Source organism: Trichomycterus rosablanca, chromosome 6 (genome assembly GCF_030014385.1).
Source record: "Trichomycterus rosablanca isolate fTriRos1 chromosome 6, fTriRos1.hap1, whole genome shotgun sequence".
Lineage (NCBI taxonomy): Eukaryota > Metazoa > Chordata > Actinopteri > Siluriformes > Trichomycteridae > Trichomycterus > Trichomycterus rosablanca.
In genome coordinates, this window is record NC_085993.1 from 31,722,586 (window position 1) to 31,743,243 (window position 20,658).

At 40.0% G+C, this 20,658-nt stretch overlaps 1 protein-coding gene across 2 annotated transcripts in view; it reads left to right on the forward strand.

The window, feature by feature from the left end:
- Nucleotides 1–20,658, forward strand: part of fmnl2b (formin-like 2b) — a 54,861-nt gene that overhangs the window by 27,931 nt on the left and 6,272 nt on the right. For both annotated transcript variants that reach the window (XM_062997670.1, XM_062997671.1), the window contains exons 13-24: nt 874–975; nt 1,196–1,553; nt 5,303–5,482; nt 5,902–6,026; nt 8,538–8,740; nt 9,581–9,815; nt 10,363–10,431; nt 10,516–10,596; nt 12,144–12,273; nt 13,064–13,227; nt 17,995–18,096; nt 18,196–18,297. In XM_062997670.1, the coding sequence (XP_062853740.1) occupies nt 874–975; nt 1,196–1,553; nt 5,303–5,482; nt 5,902–6,026; nt 8,538–8,740; nt 9,581–9,815; nt 10,363–10,431; nt 10,516–10,596; nt 12,144–12,273; nt 13,064–13,227; nt 17,995–18,096; nt 18,196–18,297 (1,851 nt within the window). The remainder of the gene's footprint in view (nt 1–873; nt 976–1,195; nt 1,554–5,302; nt 5,483–5,901; nt 6,027–8,537; nt 8,741–9,580; nt 9,816–10,362; nt 10,432–10,515; nt 10,597–12,143; nt 12,274–13,063; nt 13,228–17,994; nt 18,097–18,195; nt 18,298–20,658) is intronic.

Below are 20,658 nucleotides of genomic sequence, written 5' to 3' on the forward strand. Positions count from 1 at the left end.
CACTTAATTTCTACACCCTCAAGGTCACACAAACTCCCTATTTCCTATGTACACAAGTAAAGAAACAAATCAACCCCCCACTTTGACTTTTTTTGCATTTCCCCCAATTTTCCTCCCAATCGAGTCATATCCAATCACCCAGTTGCATTACGCTTCCTCTCTACTGATGTTGATCTCCACCCTGGTTGAGGAGAGCCGAGACTGAAACATGCCCCCTCCGACACGTGCAGTAGCCGACTGCATCTTTTCACCTGCACAATGCGAGTTCACATGTGGACCAGCTTTGTGTACAGAGAGACACACCCTGATCAACACATTATCTCTCGTCTCTGTGCAGGTGCCATCAATCAGCCAGCAGAGGTCGTAATTGCATCAGTTATGAGGTTTCCTTTCCAGCACCCTGCCCTTGAACAACAGCCGTTAAGAACAAACAAGCAAACATAGATATGGGTAGAATGTGCAAACTCCACACAGAATAGAACTGCACTGCTTTACCTGGGAATCAAACCCAGGACCTTCTTGCTGTGAAACAAGAGTACTAGGTTTTTTGTTTTGATTTTGTCATTGTGGATGATTAAATGTAGGAAATTCAAATCCACAATGCAATAAAAATGTCAAGGGGTCCGAATGCTCTCTGAATCCACTGTATATTGGAATATTGAATATAATGACTGCTCGTATTGAACAGAACATTGTCAGATAATTATTAAGATAACATTTAGATTAGACCATTATACCAGATGGCATTACGAGTGCCATATGATCTGGAAATATAATAGTATTAGTCATTTATATCTAAATGAAATCTCACATTGATAACAGACGTTTCTGAACTGACCCTGTTATTATTATCTGTTTCCTCTCTTATGCTAGATGACAGATAAGCTGCTGGACACGGAGAACGAGGCCATGTCCAAGCTCGTAGAGCTGGAGAAGCAGCTGATGCAGAAGAACAAGGAACTGGACTCAATACGGGTGAGGGTTAAACTAAATGAATTATCGTCTGTTACATATGCAAAATGTTATACTGTTATTATACTGTTGTATTCTGGCATGTCAGATTGTTGGAATTAACAAGTTAAACAAATTGTTTAAATCAACTAGCCACACTAACTTGTGACCAGCCACAGCCTTGTGAACTGACACGTGTCTATATAATGATAATACAACATGCTTGTGTATGGTTGTGATACAGGCTATATACAGGGATGCCAGCTCACAGGTGCACTCACTCCGTCGTATAGTGCGGGAAAAGGACGAGACCATCCAGAGGCACTGCAAGCTAGAGAAGAAGATCCACGAGCTTGAGCGGCGTGGTAGCCTGCACATCCAGGTACGGGGAGAGGGAGATGGCGAGGGAGAAACCTCCCCGCTGCCCTCTCCTCCCGAGCCCATGCCCCTCTCTCCATGCCCGGATGCCTTGGCTCAGGCTGGACCAAGCAGCTCGTATCCCGCCACCTCACAAACTGGAACTCTGAGAAGGATTGGTACGCCGCCTCCTCCCCCTCCTCCACCTCCTCCACCACCACCACCACCCATGCAAGGCTCCTCAGGTGAGAAACACTACTAATTAACTTAGTACATTTGGTTCTTTAACTCTTACTCTATGGACACAAGTATGTGGACTCTCGACTATGAGCTTGTTTGGCTACCCATTTGAAAGCCATGGTCATTGGTATAGTTTTACCCCAGATTTGTCACTATAACAGCCTCCACTCTTCAAGGAGGGCTTTCCACAAGATTTTGGATTGTGAACATGTGGTCCCATTCTATTAAAAGAGGATTGATATTGTGAGATCAGGCACTGATTTTGGACAAGGTTATCTAGCTCACAATCGTCATTTTAATTAACTACTTCAGTAGGGTAGATGTCAGGGTGCTGACCACTTCACATTTTGTCCACACCAAGCTCGTCAAATCTTACTATGTGCAAAGAGGCACTGTCATGCTGGAACAGGCAGGTGTTGCCTGAAAAAAAAAAAGCATTTTTATTTTATTTTCATTCATTTTTTAGACCTGCACTTGTGTGGCACAGCAGTAAACTGCTGGAATCCAGGGGTCAAATCACCACTGGTGCTATCAGTCAGTCTGCCGTCTACATACAGACATGATTGGTTGTGTTTGAGGGCGGATGTCCAAGACCCCAAAATAAATTGCATCCTCTTCTGGGTGCGATACAGCATTGCATCTAGTTATTTTGGGTATACCGCATCCACTGCAACCCTGACCAGGACTAACAAACCCGCCTCTTAAAACAACAAACAGAGTTTTAATGTTGCTTTAAATTCCTATATATCAAAATGCGATAATGGTCATTATAGCTAAAATATTATTTCAATTAATGTATATTTTTTTTAATTCACAGACCAAGGACTAAGGTCTAGTCTACAATCTCAAAGATAAAATTGAAAATGCATTCTTAAAACAACTCCTTATCTAGTCATATCCACTTACTATAGCTGTGTCTTTACTTCACTGCTATAGTCCCCTACTACGTTTTTAATAAATTGAATAATAGAATGAATGGAAACCTTAATACACAGCACAGCCTTAATACCTTAACAGTCCAATGTAAATCTAGTACATCCAGCAACAGTCAGTTCTGTCTTAAATACGAATATACTTGGGCCGCTCAGGTGGTACAGCAGTAAAGTACGCTAGCTCACCAGAGTTGGGGTTTTGAATACATCGTATCAAATCTCAGCTCTGGCCGGCTGCATGAACAACGATTGGCTGTTGTTCAGGGTTAGAGGGTAAGAAAGTCGGATCATAGGTCCTCATAACTGGTGCGACTGCGGCCCCTGCTGGCTGACTGATGGCGCCTGCACAGGGCTGAGGAATAATGCTGATGGGGGTCTGACCCTCCGTACACAGTGCCCATCAAGTGTATGAACTCGACTCGTGCAGGTGAAAAATGCACTATCTGTACTGACCGTGCGTCAGCTGAGGGGCGTATGTCAGTTGAGAGGCGTCCTCAGTCAGCGGTGAAGGGTCGAATCAGTATAGAGGATGCAATCAGGGTAATTGGGGAAAAAATATTTTTAAAAAAATTTATATATATATATATATATATATATATATATATATATATATATATATATATATATATACAGTGGGGCCAAAAAGTATTTAGTCAACCACTGATTGTGCAGGTTCTCCTACTTAAAAAGATGAGAGAGGTCTGTAATTTTCATCATAGGTACACTTCAACTATGAGATTGTAGGATTTTTACATTTATTTGTAAATTATGGTGGAAAATAAGTATTTGGTCACCCACAAACAAGCAAGATTTCTGGCTCTCACAGACCTGTAACTTCTTCTTTAAGAAGCTCTTCTGTCCTCCACTCGTTACCTGTATTAATGGCACCTGTTTGTCCTCGTTATCTGTATAAAAGACACCTGTCCACAGCCTCAAACAGTCAGACTCCAAACTCAACCATGGCCAAGACCAAAGAGCTGTCGAAGGACACCAGGAAGAAAATTGTAGACCTGCACCAGGCTGGGAAGAGTGAATCTACAATAGGCAAGAATTGTAAGAAATTGGAAGACAATTGTAAGAAAATGGAAGACATACAAGACCATTGATAATCTCCCTTGGGGTCAAGATCTCATCCCGTGGGGTCAAAATGATCATGAGAACGGTGAGCAAAAATCCCAGAACTACACGGAGGGACCTGATGAATGACCTGCAGAGAGCTGGGACCAAAGTAACAAAGGCTGCAGTGCCAGGCGTGTCCCCCTGCTTAAGCCAGTACATGTCCAGGCCCATCTGAAGTTTGCCAGAGAGCATATGGATGATCCAGAAGAGGATTGGGAGAATATCATGTGGTCAGATGAAACCAAAATGGAACTTTTTGGTAAAAACTCAACTTGTCGTGTTTGGAGGGAGAAGAATGCTGAGTTGCATCCCAAGAACACCATACCTACTGTGAAGCATGGGGGTGGAAACATCATGCTGTGGGGCTGTTTTTCTGCAAAGGGGACAGGACGACTGATCCGTGTTAAGGGAAGAATGAACGGGGCCATGTATCGTGAGATTTTAAGCCAAAACCTCCTTCCAGCAGTGAGAGCATTGAAGATGAAACGTGGCTGGGTCTTCCAGCATGACAATGATCCCAAACACACCGTTCGGGCAACGAAGGAGTGGCTCCGTAAAAAGCATTTCAAGGTCCTGGAGTGGCCTAGCCAGTCTCCAGGCCTCAACCCCATAGAAAATGTGTGGAGGGAGTTGAAAGTCCGTGTTGCCCAGCGACAGCCCCAAAACATCACTGCTCTAGAGGAGATCTGCATGGAGGAATGGGCCAAAATACCAGCTACAGTGTGTGTAAACCTGGTGAAGACTTACAGAAAACGTTTGACCTCTGTCATTGCCAACAAAGCTTATGTTATGTTACAAAGTATTGAGTTGAACTTTTGTTATTGACCAAATACTTATTTTCCACCATAATTTACAAATAAATTCTTTAAAAATCCTACAATGTGATTTCCTGGTTTTTTCTCATTTTGTCTCTCATAGTTGAAGTGTACCTATGATGAAAATTACAGACCTCTCTCATCTTTCTAAGTAGGAGAACCTGCACAATCAGTGGCTGACTAAATACTTTTTGGCCCCACTGTATATATACGAATATACTCATCCATGTTTCACCCCTCCGACCCCCACGTCCAGAGAATTGGTTGAGAGTTTTCCAAACTGAGTAGTGTTTTTAGCTGCTTTACACCTCCAGATCTTGGGCATTTTGACTAACCGATTGTTAACTGAATTGCCGTAGGATTGCTAGGACCGCCCCATACTGCAAAATAACCAGTAAATGTGAGACACTTTAACGCTACGCGAATGAAAAACGTTAAATCGCTAAACACAAACCTTTAAAGTTTAAAGTTCACAGCAAATTGCATATTGCACAGGAAAAGGCTCATTTCATGGTCCGTAATGCGGTTTTCTCAGCTGGGAATTAGGTAGGGCCTTAGTCATAAGATACTTTTGTAGGGTCTAAACCATTTGGCATGTGGCTTACTTCACAATACTGTAGCATCAAAATAAATAAATTGCAAAAGTTATGTCAGACACACATCGTGCATGCCCGGAATGTCCTTTTCTATTTTTTATTATTATTTTTAACTATTAACTGTTGGAATTGGAAGCAGACTGAAATGTGTTAAATATTCAAACCAGTGTTTGTCAGTGAAGGACATGCAATTCCACTGCTTTATTTGCAAATCACACCTGACTGGTAATACTAATGTACAATAATGTAATAATTTATTGTCACTAATATCATTTTTTGCTTTTTCATACAGAACCCAGCGAACTGTCGGATGCTCCAGCCCCTCCTCCTCCTCCTCCCCCTCCTCCTCCACCCCTAACTCTCGGGCGGTCCAATGATATGTCCACCCCACTCCCCCCACCTCCTCCTCCTGTAGCCCCTCCCCTCCCTGGCTGTGGCATACCCACAGTCATATTCAACTCTGGTCTGACAGGTATGTATGCATCTATTTTTGTATGTGTCTGTAAATGTCCAAGCTTTATCTATTCCTGCTGACTTGGTTCTAATCTTTGGCTTATTTCTGTTACTGCTTTATTACTGCAGGTTAGAACTTTTTTCTCTTTTTGTTTGCTGATATTATGTTTGTTTTACTCTCTAAATCTTTTTGCTTTTTTTCCACTTTCTTTTTCTTCCTGCCCTCCAAGACGGACCAATCAAGCTCTTCTGTAGGTTTCCTCTTTCTGCTGTGCTGTGCTTTTTTTGGGGATAAATAATTTATTGGCATGAACGTAATATATTTGTCAGTTTGTGCTGCTTAATAAACCCTGCAGTGTGTCACACTGATTATAATTCATTCATTTTATTTTAATCAAATTTGTCATGATACTGAAACTGTGCCTTTGTCCTTTCCAGCTGTGAAGATTAAAAAGCCAATCAAGACCAAATTCAGGATGCCAGTCTTCAACTGGGTGGCTCTGAAGCCTAATCAGATTAATGGCACTGTCTTTAATGAGATTGATGATGAAAAGATTCTGGAGGTGATTACTCTGTTCCATCTACCTGCACAGTACATAAAAAAGCTAGTTGGTCGGAGTTGGTTGTCAGGGTTTAAATTGTTAGCGTGTTTTTTTGAGTTAGCATTTTACCCCCACTCACATTCTGATAAATACCACCTCTGGTACACACCAAACTCACTCATAACTACCTGCTAAAGCGAGACCAGGCCCCACTTGCCCCTTCAATCTTCTGTTAAACATGAATCTAAAAGATGAATAACACTAAAACAAAATTTTACCATACAAACATCTACAATGAAATCTTTACCTCGCCCCCCCAAAAAAAAGACTGCTAAAATTTTTAAAAGCAATAAAAGACTTAAAAACTCCACATAAGAAATAAACAAAATAATTAAATTCTACACCCTCACAGTTACTCAACCACCCTAATCTCTAAAGTCTTTACCTACACTTTGGCGAGTGCAGAGTGGATCAGCACTGTGTACGGAGAGACACACCCTGACAGCACTCTTTTCCCTTCTCTGTGCAGGATCCATCAATCAGCCAGTAGAGGTCGTAATTGCGTTAGTTATGAGACAGTCCCTATCTGGTTTTTAATATCCCACCCCTATCTGAACAACAGGCCAATTGTTGTTAATGTGGCTGCTCAGCCCAGCTGGCAGGTAGAGCTGAGACTCGATACGATGTATTCGAGATCCCAGCTCTGGTGTCCCAGCGTGTGTTTTTACCGCTGTACCACTTGAGCGGCCCTAAAGTCTTTTTATGATTTCCTATAATGACACTTATTGACCCCCACTTCGACTTTATAAAGTTACAGGGTGTTAGGAATTCAGCAGCCGCTCATGTGACGCAGTGGTAAAGCACGCTAGCAAACCAGAGCTGACATTTCGAACCCATCGGTTCAAAACTCAGCTCTGCCATCCAGCTGGGCTGGGCGGCTACATGAACAACGTTTGGCTTGTTGTTCATACAGGGTGGGGGAGCCAGATCGGGAGCTCATAACTGATGCAATTACAACCTCTGCTGGCTGATTAATGCCACCTGCACAGAGTCAAGGTATAATGCGTTGATCAGGGTGAGGCTCTCTGTACATAACGCTGATCCGCACAAGAACTCACTTTGTGCAGGTGAAAAGATACAGTCGGCTGCTACACATGTCAGTCTCGCTTTCCTCAATCAGAAGTGGAGATCAGTATCAGTAGAGGAAGCGTAATGCAATCAGGTAATTGGAGACGACTAGATTAGGAGAAAAAAATAATTAAGCAAACAAACCATATTTGGTGTATTTTTCACTATACTTCACTTTTACTTTTAATAGTAGTAAAGATGTATTTTCCTGTTTTTAAAGAAAACCCCAAAAAACTGAAATAGGCACCAGTGTATTTTGTTTTAACATCCACCCATCATTTTTACATAATTAAAAAAAAAAAAAAATGAAAACAGCAGCAAAAAACTAGAAGCTATACTAATTGTTAAAATCATGGAAGTACCTTGGTTTTACATTGCATCCTGTCTGAAACAGTTGTGAGTTTAGGCAGCAAGCATTTAAATTACTTAAAGAAGTTAACATATATTTGCAGATAAATTTAACCAGGATATTCAGGATTGTAGGAAATTTACCAAATAATGTGTAATATGTAATAATACAGTGGTACCTTGTAATTTGACGTCCCCTAATTTCAAAATCTTTGAAACTCGACGCCCTTTGAGTTTTTTCTCTTAAACTCGATGTGTGTGCGACTGCCACTTTGTTCAGCGTTTGGCTTGAGCGGTGCAGTAAAACGTCATCCAAGTGTGCATACGAGACTAATCTGAATCTGTGTGGAACAACCATCAAATTCACTCTGAAAGCTCCACATGTGTCTGTGTTTAGCTGGATTTTCCTCCTGTTTCACTTTTAAACTTGTGTTATAGCTCAGGGTTCTAAGAAAAGGTGAGAATCGGAAAATTTTAGCAATCAGCTTTTCTGAGAGGGTCTAAAATGCTTTCTCATAAGTTCTCTCCACTAATGAAATTCCTCGTTCGTTGTTTTAGTACAATAAGTCATGTTAAGCTTTGTGCCCCGCAACACTTAACAATAAATATTTTATATTTGTGTCATTTTCAGTGTATAAGTGTCAAAAACAACCCCATTATTTTACTTTAGCCTAAAATATATGCAGTTCTACAGGACCATGGGACACATTAACAGGTTATACATCCTTATGGGAAAAAATACCTTGAAACCTGACGCCACTCCTAGAACTAATTGACGTTGAGTTTTAACGTACCACTGTACATTTAAAAGCTGTCAAATAAAGGAGTGAAGTTTACAAGTGGTATATAGTTTCAGACTTTTAAATTAAACCCAAACAATTAACATACATTTACTGAAAGCTAATCGAAAACACCCCCAACATGAATTTGCATTCTATCATACCATCCCACAATTTTACATGTTCACACATTCCATTTCAAAACAGTGGTCATTAATATGCAGAGTGGATCATATTATATAAGATTTTTTATGTTTTGCTTTGTTCGTCAATGCAGGATATAAATGTGGATGCGTTTGAGGACATGTTTAAGACCAAGGCACAGGGTCCCTCAGTGGATATGACAATGAGCAAGCAGAAGGCCCCACAGAAGGGTCCCAGTAAGGTGTCACTACTGGAAGCAAATCGAGCTAAAAACCTGGCCATCACACTTCGTAAAGCAGGAAAGAGCCCAGAGGAGATCTGCAAAGCCATTCAGACGTACGTATACTGTTTTCACTGCAAGTTACCTCCAAGATGGTTTACTTTTATTTAAACAAACAAATTTGCATCATTGATGACATAGTAGTATTTTATTGCTGTGCTGATTTTCATATTGAAATGCAGTAGTTCCAAAAGTGATGGTTCTGAGTTGGACTAAGGGCTAATGTACCTCAAATTAACACAGGTTGCATCACCAAGCATTTTAATCTGTCACTACAAGGATATTATGCACTGTAGAGGGAGAAATATGCAAATTCCTTCCAATCTTTCTTTGTTTTTAAACATTTCAATAATCTTCTCTCGCATTTGTTGACAAACTGGAGATCCTCTGATCATCTTTGCTCATCAAACACTCAGCCTTTCCTGCTTTTGTACCAAACCATGATTACAATCACCTGTTGACATCACCTGTTTGGAATCACATTGTTATTTAGTTTTTTCACCTCATTAATAGCCCTAAATTGCCCCCGTCCCAACTTTTTTTGGAATGTGTTGCAGGCCTGAAATACAGGAATGGATGTTTATTAATAAATGAAATGAAGTTGAGCAGACAAAACATGAAATATCTCGGGTTCAAACTGTCTGCAATCAAATAAAAGTCAGAGTAAATGTGAGGAACACTGCATTTTTATTTTATTTGCATTTTCTGTACTGTCCCAACTTTTTCTGATTTGGGATTAGCATGGGGGCTAAGAGCGTCCTCATGCATGCGGCTCAAAAAAGAATTGCCTTTGAAGATCCATTATGTGTATTCTTTATTATTTCTTTTTACCAGGCTCAGGCTTTAGAAAAGGTAACAGTTCAGAACCTAATTAATTGATACTTTCTGCCCCTCAGGTTTGACCTGCGCACGGTGCCTGTGGACTTTGCCGAATGTCTGATGCGCTTCTTACCCACTGAAGCAGAGGTAAAGACTCTTCGTCAGTACGAGAGAGAGCGGCGGCCCGTGGCTGAACTCACGGACGAGGATCGCTTCATGATGATGTTTAGCAAGATCGAGCGACTGCCTCAGAGGATGACCATCATGGCCTTTATGGGCAACATCACTGACAGCCTCCAGATGCTCACACCGGTGAGAAACGTTGGTGTGAAATAGGGTGGTTAGGAAATGGGGAGGAAAGAAGTTTAAATTATGAATAAGACTAATATCATTTTGACATGCATATAAAGAAAAGCCTACACTCCCCACGTGTGTCAATGAGCCTTGGCCACCCATGACCCTGTCGCCGGTTTACCACTGTTTTTTCCTTGGACCACTTTTGATAAATACTGACCACTGCAGACCAGGAACACCCCACAAGAGCTGCAGTTTTGGAGATGCTCTGACCCAGTCATCTAGCCATTAGAATTTGGCCCTTGTCAAACTCGCTCAAATCCTCACACTTGCCCATTTTTCCTGCTTCTAACACATCAACTTTGTGGATAAAATGTTCACTTGCTGCCTAATATATCCCACCCACTAACAGGTGCCATGATGATGAGATTAATCAGTGTTATTCACTTCACCTGTCAGTGGTCATAATGTTATGCCTGGTCGGTGTATAGTACAAAAACAGGGAAGGACTGGATGAATAGAAAAATGAGAATTAATATAAATCACTGTCTATATTTTTTTCCAGCAACTTCATGCCATCATTGCAGCATCAGTGTCCATTAAATCATCACAGAAGTTGAAAAAGATTCTGGAAGTAAGTTGACTTCTGTGTTTACAGCACTATTACACATTATTACCATTTCTGAGTTGCTGTATAGTTCTCTATCTTATTTCCTAGATCATTTTGGCACTGGGGAACTATATGAACAGCAGTAAGAGAGGAGCTGTGTATGGCTTTAAGCTCCAGAGTTTAGATCTGGTAAGTATACAGTAACTTGTGTACATACACTTCTTTAAAGGTACTTAAGCATGACATTTTGATTGGACTGAGATGCTTAAGCCAAACTCTGAGCACATCTGTATTTGACTTTTACAGCTGACTAATAGGATCTCTGTTTTGTCAGAGTTTAATATTGATATTAATGGAATGCTACTAGACCCACTGTTTAGTTTGGGAGTCCATATCAATAGCTCTTATTAAAACTGCCTTTTTTATCTACATATCTCTGCATAAAAGATGCAGAGACTGGAATTTATGCCTTTATAACTTGAAATCTGGACTATTGCACTGCCCTGTTCATTGGTCTTTTATGAAAAATCACTGCTAGACTACAGTACATTCAAACCTCAGGAGCTAGAGTACTATAATGTTCCTATCATCATTACGATTTATTGAGTATTCATCACAGCCTGCATTCAATACAAAATTCTACTTCTCACTTCTCTACAAAGCTCGTCGTAATGTTGCCTCTCATTACTTGTCTGAAGGGGGCGGCACGGCGGCTAAGTGGGTAGCACTGTCGTCTCACAGCAAGAAGGTCCTGGGTTCAATCCCCAGGTGGGGCGGTCCGGGTCCTTTCTGTGTGGAGTTTGCATGTTCTCCCTGTGTCCGCGTGGGTTTCCTCCTGGTGCTCAAGTTTCCTCCCACAGTCCACAGACATGCTAGTGAGGTCAATTGGAGATACAAAATTGATCATGACTGTGTGCGATATAACCTTGTGAACTGATGAACCTTGTGTAATGAGTATCTACCGTTCCTGTCATGAATGTGGCCAAGGTGTAAAACATGACATTAAAATCCTAACAAACAAACAAACTTGTCTGAATGACTTCATCCCTACGCTCCTGGACGTACTCTTTTTCTCAAGCCATGGCCTTCAGTTTTTAACAAAATGTTACCTTTCATCAGCCGGGTGTAGGTCCTTTTGTGGTTATGGCTTCCAAACTCTGGAACTCAAAACTTGCATAACATCACAGCATGTCCTACCTTCATACTTTACTGTTGGTATAGTGTTTTGAGATGATTCACAAAAGCATTTTTCCCCTTTCTCCAAATATGAATAGAATTCAGGTGACTTCTATTTTGTATTTTGTCTAAACACTGTAGCATTGATTTCATTATTTTTTTATGTATCTAAATGCTTACAGGCAGATCTTCTTTTTTTTTGGGGGGGGGGGGGGGGGGGGGACAAGATAATTGCTGAGCAGTTTATTGCTTATTGTTAGGTGTAGCTGTTCCTGCTGTTTTCAGGTAATCCTGCAAATAGTTTTGCTCTTAAGTTCACCTTCTCTTCTGTTCACCTTGCTACTTGTTGCGATATTGCAATATTTCAGTGGAAATATTAGATTTTTTTGTTGCAGCATTAATATCTAGCTATTATTTATTTTTATATTTTATTACATAATACAGGTATGTTATTTACTTTTAATGCACATTTATAAAAGTTTACTAGATCTCCAAATATGTTGTGTTTTGTATGTTATCTTCTCTCTTCAGTCATATTTAATCATGCTTTTTGATTGCAGCTGCTGGAAACCAAGTCCACAGACAGAAAGCAGACCCTTCTGCACTACATTGCTAATGTGGTGAGGGAGAAATACCCCGTTGTGACCACGTTCCACAATGAACTCCATTACATTGAAAAGGCTGCTGCTGGTAGGACTCTATTATTCATTCAGTCATTTTCACCAGCAGCTTCATCCTGATCTGGGTTATGCTGGCCTTGGCAACATCAGTTGCCAGGCTGAAATACACCCTGGACTGGGTACCTGTTCATCACAGGGAAACACAGCTAGTACTTATCTGTTTACTCACCCCCTCACTTAGACATTGGGGAAATTTATTATTGATGGAAGCTTGTTTTTGAAGTGGTCCACATTTGCTGGTATCACGTTGCTGAAATCACGTGATTGAGCTCTAAAGCTCCATTCAGTACGTTTATTGAACTGACTGACAAATCTCTTGCGATGTTTGGCACAAAGTGGCAATAGCTGGGCTACAGTCAGTACTTGCATACACACTTTATCTCTATGGTAGGTGTAGCTTCTGAGATTGTCAATGAATGCGGATCAGATAGGTGTACCTAATAAAGTGCTCAGTGAGTTTATAAATGCTTGCATCTGCTCCCACCTACTGGTTGTAGAACAGTAATGAAAATAGAACATGCAGTGCGAACAGCACAGCAACTTGGGTTCGATGCTAGCCTCTGTAAAAGGTACTCTTTAGAGGGTAAATTGGCTTGTCTGAATGTCTCCTAGGTGTAAGTGAATGAGAGTTTAATAGCCTTGTGATGGATTGATGCTCTGTCCAGGTGTGTTCTTGCCTTGAGCCTGGTGTTCCTGGGTGGCATGAAAGCCAATGTGACCTTGACCATGATGAAGCAGACAGTGAAAAGAATAAGTAAATGAATGTAGAATGTGCTGATTTTGGAATTTTGGCTTTGTAGTGTCTCTGGAGAATGTTCTGCTAGATGTGAAGGAGCTGCAGAGGGGAATGGATCTGACCCGCCGTGAGTACAGCATGCACGGTCACAACTCGCTGCTCAAGGATTTTATTCATCACAACGAAACCAGGCTGAAAAAGCTGCAGGACGATGCCAGGATCTCACAGGTACCAGAAAAAATAAATGAGTGTGTCTATTGTTGGGTACAGACAGCGACTTCAGACTCGACTTGGACTCGTTTCAAATGATTCAAATGACTCGTGACTCGCAAAAAATGACTTGTGGACAACAAAAGTCAGCAACATTAGTTACGTGTGACAATTATATGTATATATATATATATATAATTGTCACACGTAACTAATGTCGTAACTAAATCCGCAAAGTAAAAACCATGTGTTTATATAGTTATTTTTATATATTTTAAGCCCTTATAAACCCTCCCACAGTCTTATAAACATTTCCCGCACAGTTATACAGCATAGAGCGGAATCTAATGCTTCTCTCCTTCGCTGCGCCAATCAGCACCCAGGACACTTAACCGCGTGCTCTGATTGGGTAGCTTCTCAGCCATCCGCCAATAGCGTCCCGTGTATGAAATCAACTGGGCAAACCAACTGAGGAAGCATGTATCAGAAATAAAAAGACTCCTTGTCCGCAGAAATCCGCGATTTATATTTAGATATGCTCGCATATAAAATCCGCGATAGAGTGAAGCCGCGAAAGTCGAAGCGCGATATAGCGAGGGATTACTGTGTATATATATACACTACCGCTCAAAAGTTTGGGATCACTTGCAAATTTCCCTCTTTTCCAAAGAAAAACACATTTTCATGCAATTCACAAACAATTTAGTCCATTACACAATTATTTTAAATGTATCAGATGATTTTTGAAGAATGAAAATGTTTGCATTAAAGCCTATTTTTGTATAGAGGCCTATTTTGCATATAGTCCTATTATCAGCCATTCTTAGTCCTCTGCCTCAATCTCCTGGTTTGGCTGCCAATCCAAGTTAAGAATGTTATTAGGCTAATTGATTGTTAGGAAACCCTTTTTTAATTTTGTTGCACAGCTGAAAAACATTATACTAATAAGGGAGCATAAAAGGGAGCACAACATTCTAGGTTAGTTTAGTATCTGAAGCATCAGCAGTTGTTGGCTTGCTTACTGGCTCAAAATGGCCAGAAAGAAACAATTTTCTTTAGAGACTCGTCAGTCTATTGTTGTGTTAAGAATGGAAGGCTACTCAATGCGAGATATTGCAAAGAAACTTAAAATATCTTACCATGCTGTTAACTACTCCCTTCAGAGAGTAGCACAAACTGGCTCTAATAAGGACAGAAAAAAGAGTGGGAGGCTCCGATGCACAGCTGTACAAGAAAATAAACGTCTTAGACTGTGCAGTTTGAGACAAAGACGCCTCACAGGTTGTCAACTGACAGCTGCACTAAATGGAGCCCGTCAAACACCAGTGTCAGCATCAACGGTGAAGAGGTGACTTCAGGATGCTGGACTTCATGGCAGAATTGGCAAGAAAAAGCCATACCTTACACTGGCCAATAAAAAGAAAAGACTGCGATGGGCCAAAGAGAAAAGACATTGGACACTGGAAGATTGGAAGAAGGTGTTGTGGACAGATGAGTCCAAGTTTGAGGTCTTTGGATCAAACAGAATAACATTTGTGAGGCACAGGAACAATGAAAAGATGCAAGACCAATGCTTAATGCCAGCTGTCAAGCATGGTGGAGGCAGCGTGATGGTCTGGGGATGCTTTGAAGGTGGTAAAATAGGAGATTTATATAGAGTGAATGGGATTTTGAAGAAGGAAGGCTACCACAAGACATTGCAACGCCATGCCATACCCTGTGGACAGCACTTGATTGGGGCCAATTTCATCCTACAACAGGATAATTACCCCAAACACACCTCCAAAATGTGTCAGCAATATTTAAGAAATAAGAAGTCAGCCAGAATTTTGACTGTAATGGAGTGGCCAGCACAGTCTCCGGATCTGAACCCTATTGAGCTGTTGTGGGAGCAGCTGGACTGTATGGTACGGAGGAAGACTGCATCAAGCCAATCCATGTCATGGGAGATGCACCAGGAAGTATGGGGTGAAATCACATCAGATTACCTCGAAAATTGACAGCTAGAATGCCTAAGGTCTGCCAGGCTGTAATTGCTGCAAAAGGTGGCTTTTGTTGATAAAGGCTAAATTTGAAGTACACAGTCATCATTTCCATCAAAATAATTTTTTTTAACTCAGACAATGTCTGCATGTCCTGTTTATTAGCTATATTTCCTAATCTCATGTGTGTTTTCATTGAAACAAGAAAATTTCACAGTGATCCCAAACCTTTGAGCGGTTTCAGCTTCCGGCTTAGTGATGAAGCGTCACTCCCTACTTAAAATAGTGGAATGGTGCACTTCACAGTAACAAATAATGTGAATGAAACGCTCCTACAGAATTCGAGCTAATGACTGTAAGAACTGCTTTCTGAACCAATCAGACCTTCTGATTGTAATTTTTAGTAAGAAATGCTGTAATTTGCAGGGTCTCACAGATGATTGTCAGTGAAACACTTGATTGGCTTTCTAACAAGTTAGTGTTTTATTTCACAACCGGGAAAAGTTTGGAGGTTTTTAATTATAAGCACATTTACAAAATAACGGATTATATTCCTAATGGGACACACGGTTATAAATTTAATAGCATCTGGAACAACATAAGCTAAGGTAAGCAGTGGTTATGGATTTTTTGCTGTGTTTGGGATTTTGGCCGCTGTGCCTTAATTTGCAATGAAAACAAAATGTCAGTCTAAGCTTTTAACTGGTACCTAGGAAAGTAAAGTCACGAAGTAAAATGGCAAAATACAGTCGCTAATCTGTTGCTTTTTATTATCTGAATGTACATATTATTTGTTTCTACGCTACATTTCCAATATATGTTTTGTGTTTATTATATTGACTCGTGACTTGACTCGGACTCTAGTCTAATGACTCGTGACTTGACTCGGACTCTAGCCTAATGACTCGTGACTCGACTCGGACTCGTATTTTGTGACTTGTAAACATTTCTGGTACAGACTGAGCTCAAGTATAATCTGCGACTGGGGCATTCAAACTTTTTGCATTATCAGTTTTTTTGTTTTACATTATATGGCCAAAGGTATGCGGCCACTTTTCTATGAGCTTGAAGGACCTCTTAGGTCAAAACCATGGACATTATTATAAAGTTGGTTCCCTCTAATTTACTCATTCGATCTGTTTGGATGGTTGGGCACTGATCATGAATATGACGGCCTGGTTCGGAACCTATGTCTCACTCTTTAGTCAGGTGTTTTATCCAGCTAAATTCGGGTGGCACGGTGACTCGGTGGGTAGCACTGTCGCCTCAAAGCAAGAAGGTCCTGTGTTCGGTTCCCAGGTGGAGCGGTCTGGGTCCTTTTTGTGAGGAGTTTGCATGTTCTTCCAGTGTCTGCGTGGGTTTCCTTCGGGAGCTCCGGTTTCCTCCCACTGTCCGAAGACATGCAAGTGAGGTGAATTGGAGATTCCTGACTGTGTTTGACATTAAAAATTAGAACTGATGAATTTTGTGTAACAAGTAACTACTGTCCTGTCATAAAACAGTACGGACCTTCACGAACTCATGTCAGTGCAGACCCTCTAGCATGACTATGCACCTGTGCACAAAGTTGTAAACACATAATTTGTTTCTCTTTATTAATTGTATGCTTTGGGTGTGGCTGGAATACCTTAACTCAGTAATTAGATGGGGTTAAAACATGTGTGCTTGACTGGTCTCTTTGCAGTGCATATATGTATGGTGCATAGGGATGTAACGATGCACCAAAAGACAGTAAAAAATCGGTGCAAATGTACCACGATTTGAATCGGTTATTTAATTAACATGAATCGATATTCACTTTAAACATCAGAGGGCACTGGCTCTATTTTTTTTTTACACAAAGCGTGAAACCAGCATTGTTTTGCGTAGTTTGCACCTACCTCAGAAATAAAAGGGCATTCATTATTTAGATAAATAAAAGATAAGCACAAATACAGTATTTTATTTGATTTTAAAGATAAATAATTAGAGGAAACTTTGTCATCATTTGTCTTCAATTTCATTTTGTTTAAAAAATCAGAAAAAATTCGTATCGTGAACCCAGTATTGTGAATCGTATCGCATCGTGGGTAGAGTGTATCGTTACATCCCTAATGGTGCAACATAAAGAAAAGAATCAGATGACAGTGACCACATACTGTTGAGTAACTGAAGCAAGAATAGGCAAAAAATCCAGTTTTAAAACTGCCACAGTTAGTGTCCTCAGTTCCCAAACCATTAAAAAGTCTTATTTATAGGAAAAGTCATATAAAGATAGACAAAAAAAACAGAACAAGAAAGGCTATGACTTGATCTTTAAAATAAAGCTAGAAAATATTTAATGATCCTGCCATGAATGCAACCAGTGTGTTGACACATTTTTTGAAAGGTGATGGGACACGGGTAAACACACCTCTGCCCCAACTTTTTTGAGTTTGTTGCAGAAAACAAATTTTAAATGTCTTTATATTTACAAAATACAATGTATCAGTGAAAACATGGAAATAATTTCTTTCTAATTTCATTAGTTGAATAAAGATTCAAGAGAATTAACAAATCAAATATTCATTTTATAACATTTATAACGTTAACAGCCCAACTTTTCTGGATATAGGGTTTGTATAGCCAATCAAGCATCTTACTCATACTTATTATGTCTTGTTTGAAAAATTACACTCTATTTATCAGAGATGTGCAAAAAAATACTACTGATGCCCAATTCGAGAGAATCAGCAGGACACTTGAAATCTTTCAGTGGACACGTCTGATCCAGGGTCAAGGATATGGAAAAGCATTCATAAAGCTCTCCTATGTGTTTTCACAGGATGCTTATGATGAAGTTGTGAAGTATTTTGGAGAAAGCCCCAAAACCATGCCACCTTCTGTCTTCTTCCCGGTGTTTGTGCGCTTTGTCAAATCCTACAGGGTAAGCTGGACTTCCTGCTATTCCAATCCAACGTGACAGTTCAGTTCTGGTATATATTCCCTGTTCGTGTCTGTATTGTTATCTGTATATTATTTTCAGCAAGCAGATGAGGAGAACGAGCAGAAAAAGAGGCAGGAACAGCTGATGATGGAAAAACTGTTGGAACAAGAGGCCATGATGGAGGAGCAGCAGAGTCAGCAGGTATGTGGCAAAATATACAATATATGGGCCATTCCACCAAATGGGTGCCATTTGCGTATAGTAACGCGATGAAATTAAACTAAATTTTTTTTATCTTTGTTTAACACTGAATCTAGTAACACATACTCAACTACTTAGAATGTGTATTGGTCAATCTCTTAACAAGGTATCTAAGTGGAAGATGGCTGTATATGAGTAACAGGACTGAGTTTTTAACATAGTATTAGGGATATTCCGCTGGCACACCAGTGCCAAGATTCTGAACTCCTCGGTTCGAAACTCGCCCTTGCCACCGGTCGGCTGGGCACCATCTAGCTGGCACAATAGGCAGTGCCTGCAGCAGACACTAACTGGCCACCGTGTCTGCTAGGGCGGGTTGACCGGACTTTGTGGGTGGGGTCTTTAAACGCTGTGCAAGGACCCTGATTATCAGATAGAGGCGCCTGTGCTGCAAGGAATCCACTAAGGACTGCACATGAGTCGGAGAACGCATGAGCAGAATGCAATCAGGGATCCCCAGCAGCATCCCCAGGAGGAAAAATTAACTACGCTAAATCAGGAGACAAATGGAGAGAAAATGCATAAATAATACATAGAACAAATGTGACTTAATGTGAATATTTCCATATTTTTCTAAAGGATGATATTAGGGTAACAGGACTGAGTGAAAACCTGGGGACTACACTAAAACATGTATTTTAACCACATTATTATATATTTCTTATGGAAAATAAATAATAAAAACATAGATGGGATATGATACGATGGCGTATTAGTGCCGCTTTAAAGAAAAATATTTTTTTAAGTTTCGATTTCAAGATTAAAGTCAAAATATTACGAGATTAAAGTTGAAATAATTACGAGATTAAAGTCAAAATAATTACGAGATTAAAGTCGAAATAATTACGAGATTAAAGTCGAAATAATTACAAGATTAAAGTCAAAATAATTACGAGATTAAAGAAATATTATGGCCATAGCAACCTCCTCGTGTTAAAATGAGGGATGTTCATGATTTGTTATACTTTTATATCGGTTTCACAAATAAAGAAATCCCCAATCTCCTGCACATCAGCACCAGCGTGTTATTAGTATAAGGACGCTGAAACGGCTTTGCAATAAACTGGGTTTATTTAGAAGAACATGCGCAATCGGTGCGCTTGGCGTCTGCGTCGTCGCCAGTACTTCAATCGAGCCTTATGGACTTGTACGATAAACTAAAGCCATATGGCATCGAAATCCCCAAGCTCCTGCACATCAGCACCAGTTTGTTATTAGTATAAGGACAGTGAAATGGCTTTGCAATAAACTGGGTTTATTTAGAAGAACGTGCGCCACCGGTGTGCTCTGCGTCTGCGCCGTCGCCAGTACTTCAACCGAGCCTTATGGACTCGTACGTTAAACTAAAGCCGTATGGCATCGCTATAAATGGTTGCATTTACAAGTATAGTCGTCATGTCATGTGGATGGAAGCGTACAATACAAACAGCCACCCAAAAATAATCGCGGGTTATTGGATAACCACAATAACAATCGTTATAAGCTGCCCTCGGCGTATGCATGCCGATCCAGGTACTGAGACCCGTGCTTCTCTGAACTGACAAGCCTCCGATGGCTGCACACTCTTTGGCCATAATATTTCGACTTTATTCTCATAATATTTCGACTTTATTCTCATAATATTTCTACTTTATTCTCATAATATTTCGACTTTATTCTCATAATATTTTTTTTTTTAATCTTGAAATCGAAACTTATATGACTTTATTCTCGAAATCAAAACTTACAAATATTTTTTTTTACAGTGGCGCTAATTAAAGCTGGGCGATTTTAGCAAAAAAAAAAAAAATCTCGATTATTTAAAAATTATACCCGATTGTCGATTACGATTTCGATTTTTTTTTTTTTGTTCTTGTATAATGCAATTAAAATAAGACTCAAATTTTTTTTTTTTTTGCATTGTAATTACAGGCTGCAGAAGTGCAAAAATAGTAACAGCACCACCTATAATTATCCTTTTAAGGGACTCAAACGTTATAACAATAACGATATCACAATAATTAACAATAATTAAAACAATATAGATCTAAATTATCTATATCCTTATCTATATCTAAGAATAGCTCACAAACAACTTTTATTTTAAATAATGTTCAGCAGAATCTCCTTACATTAGGAAAAAAACTACAAAAAGTTCTTTACAGGTTTCTTAAAAGGAACACGAGCCTGTACTGTGCTGTTTCCACCACTGAGTGAGTCTGTATCAGTATCTACACTGGGGGGTGGCATCAAGTGATCACTCAGCTCAGCTTTGATTTTGTCCTCTTGTGATTTGGGGGGTGGGTACAACATTTTAAACAT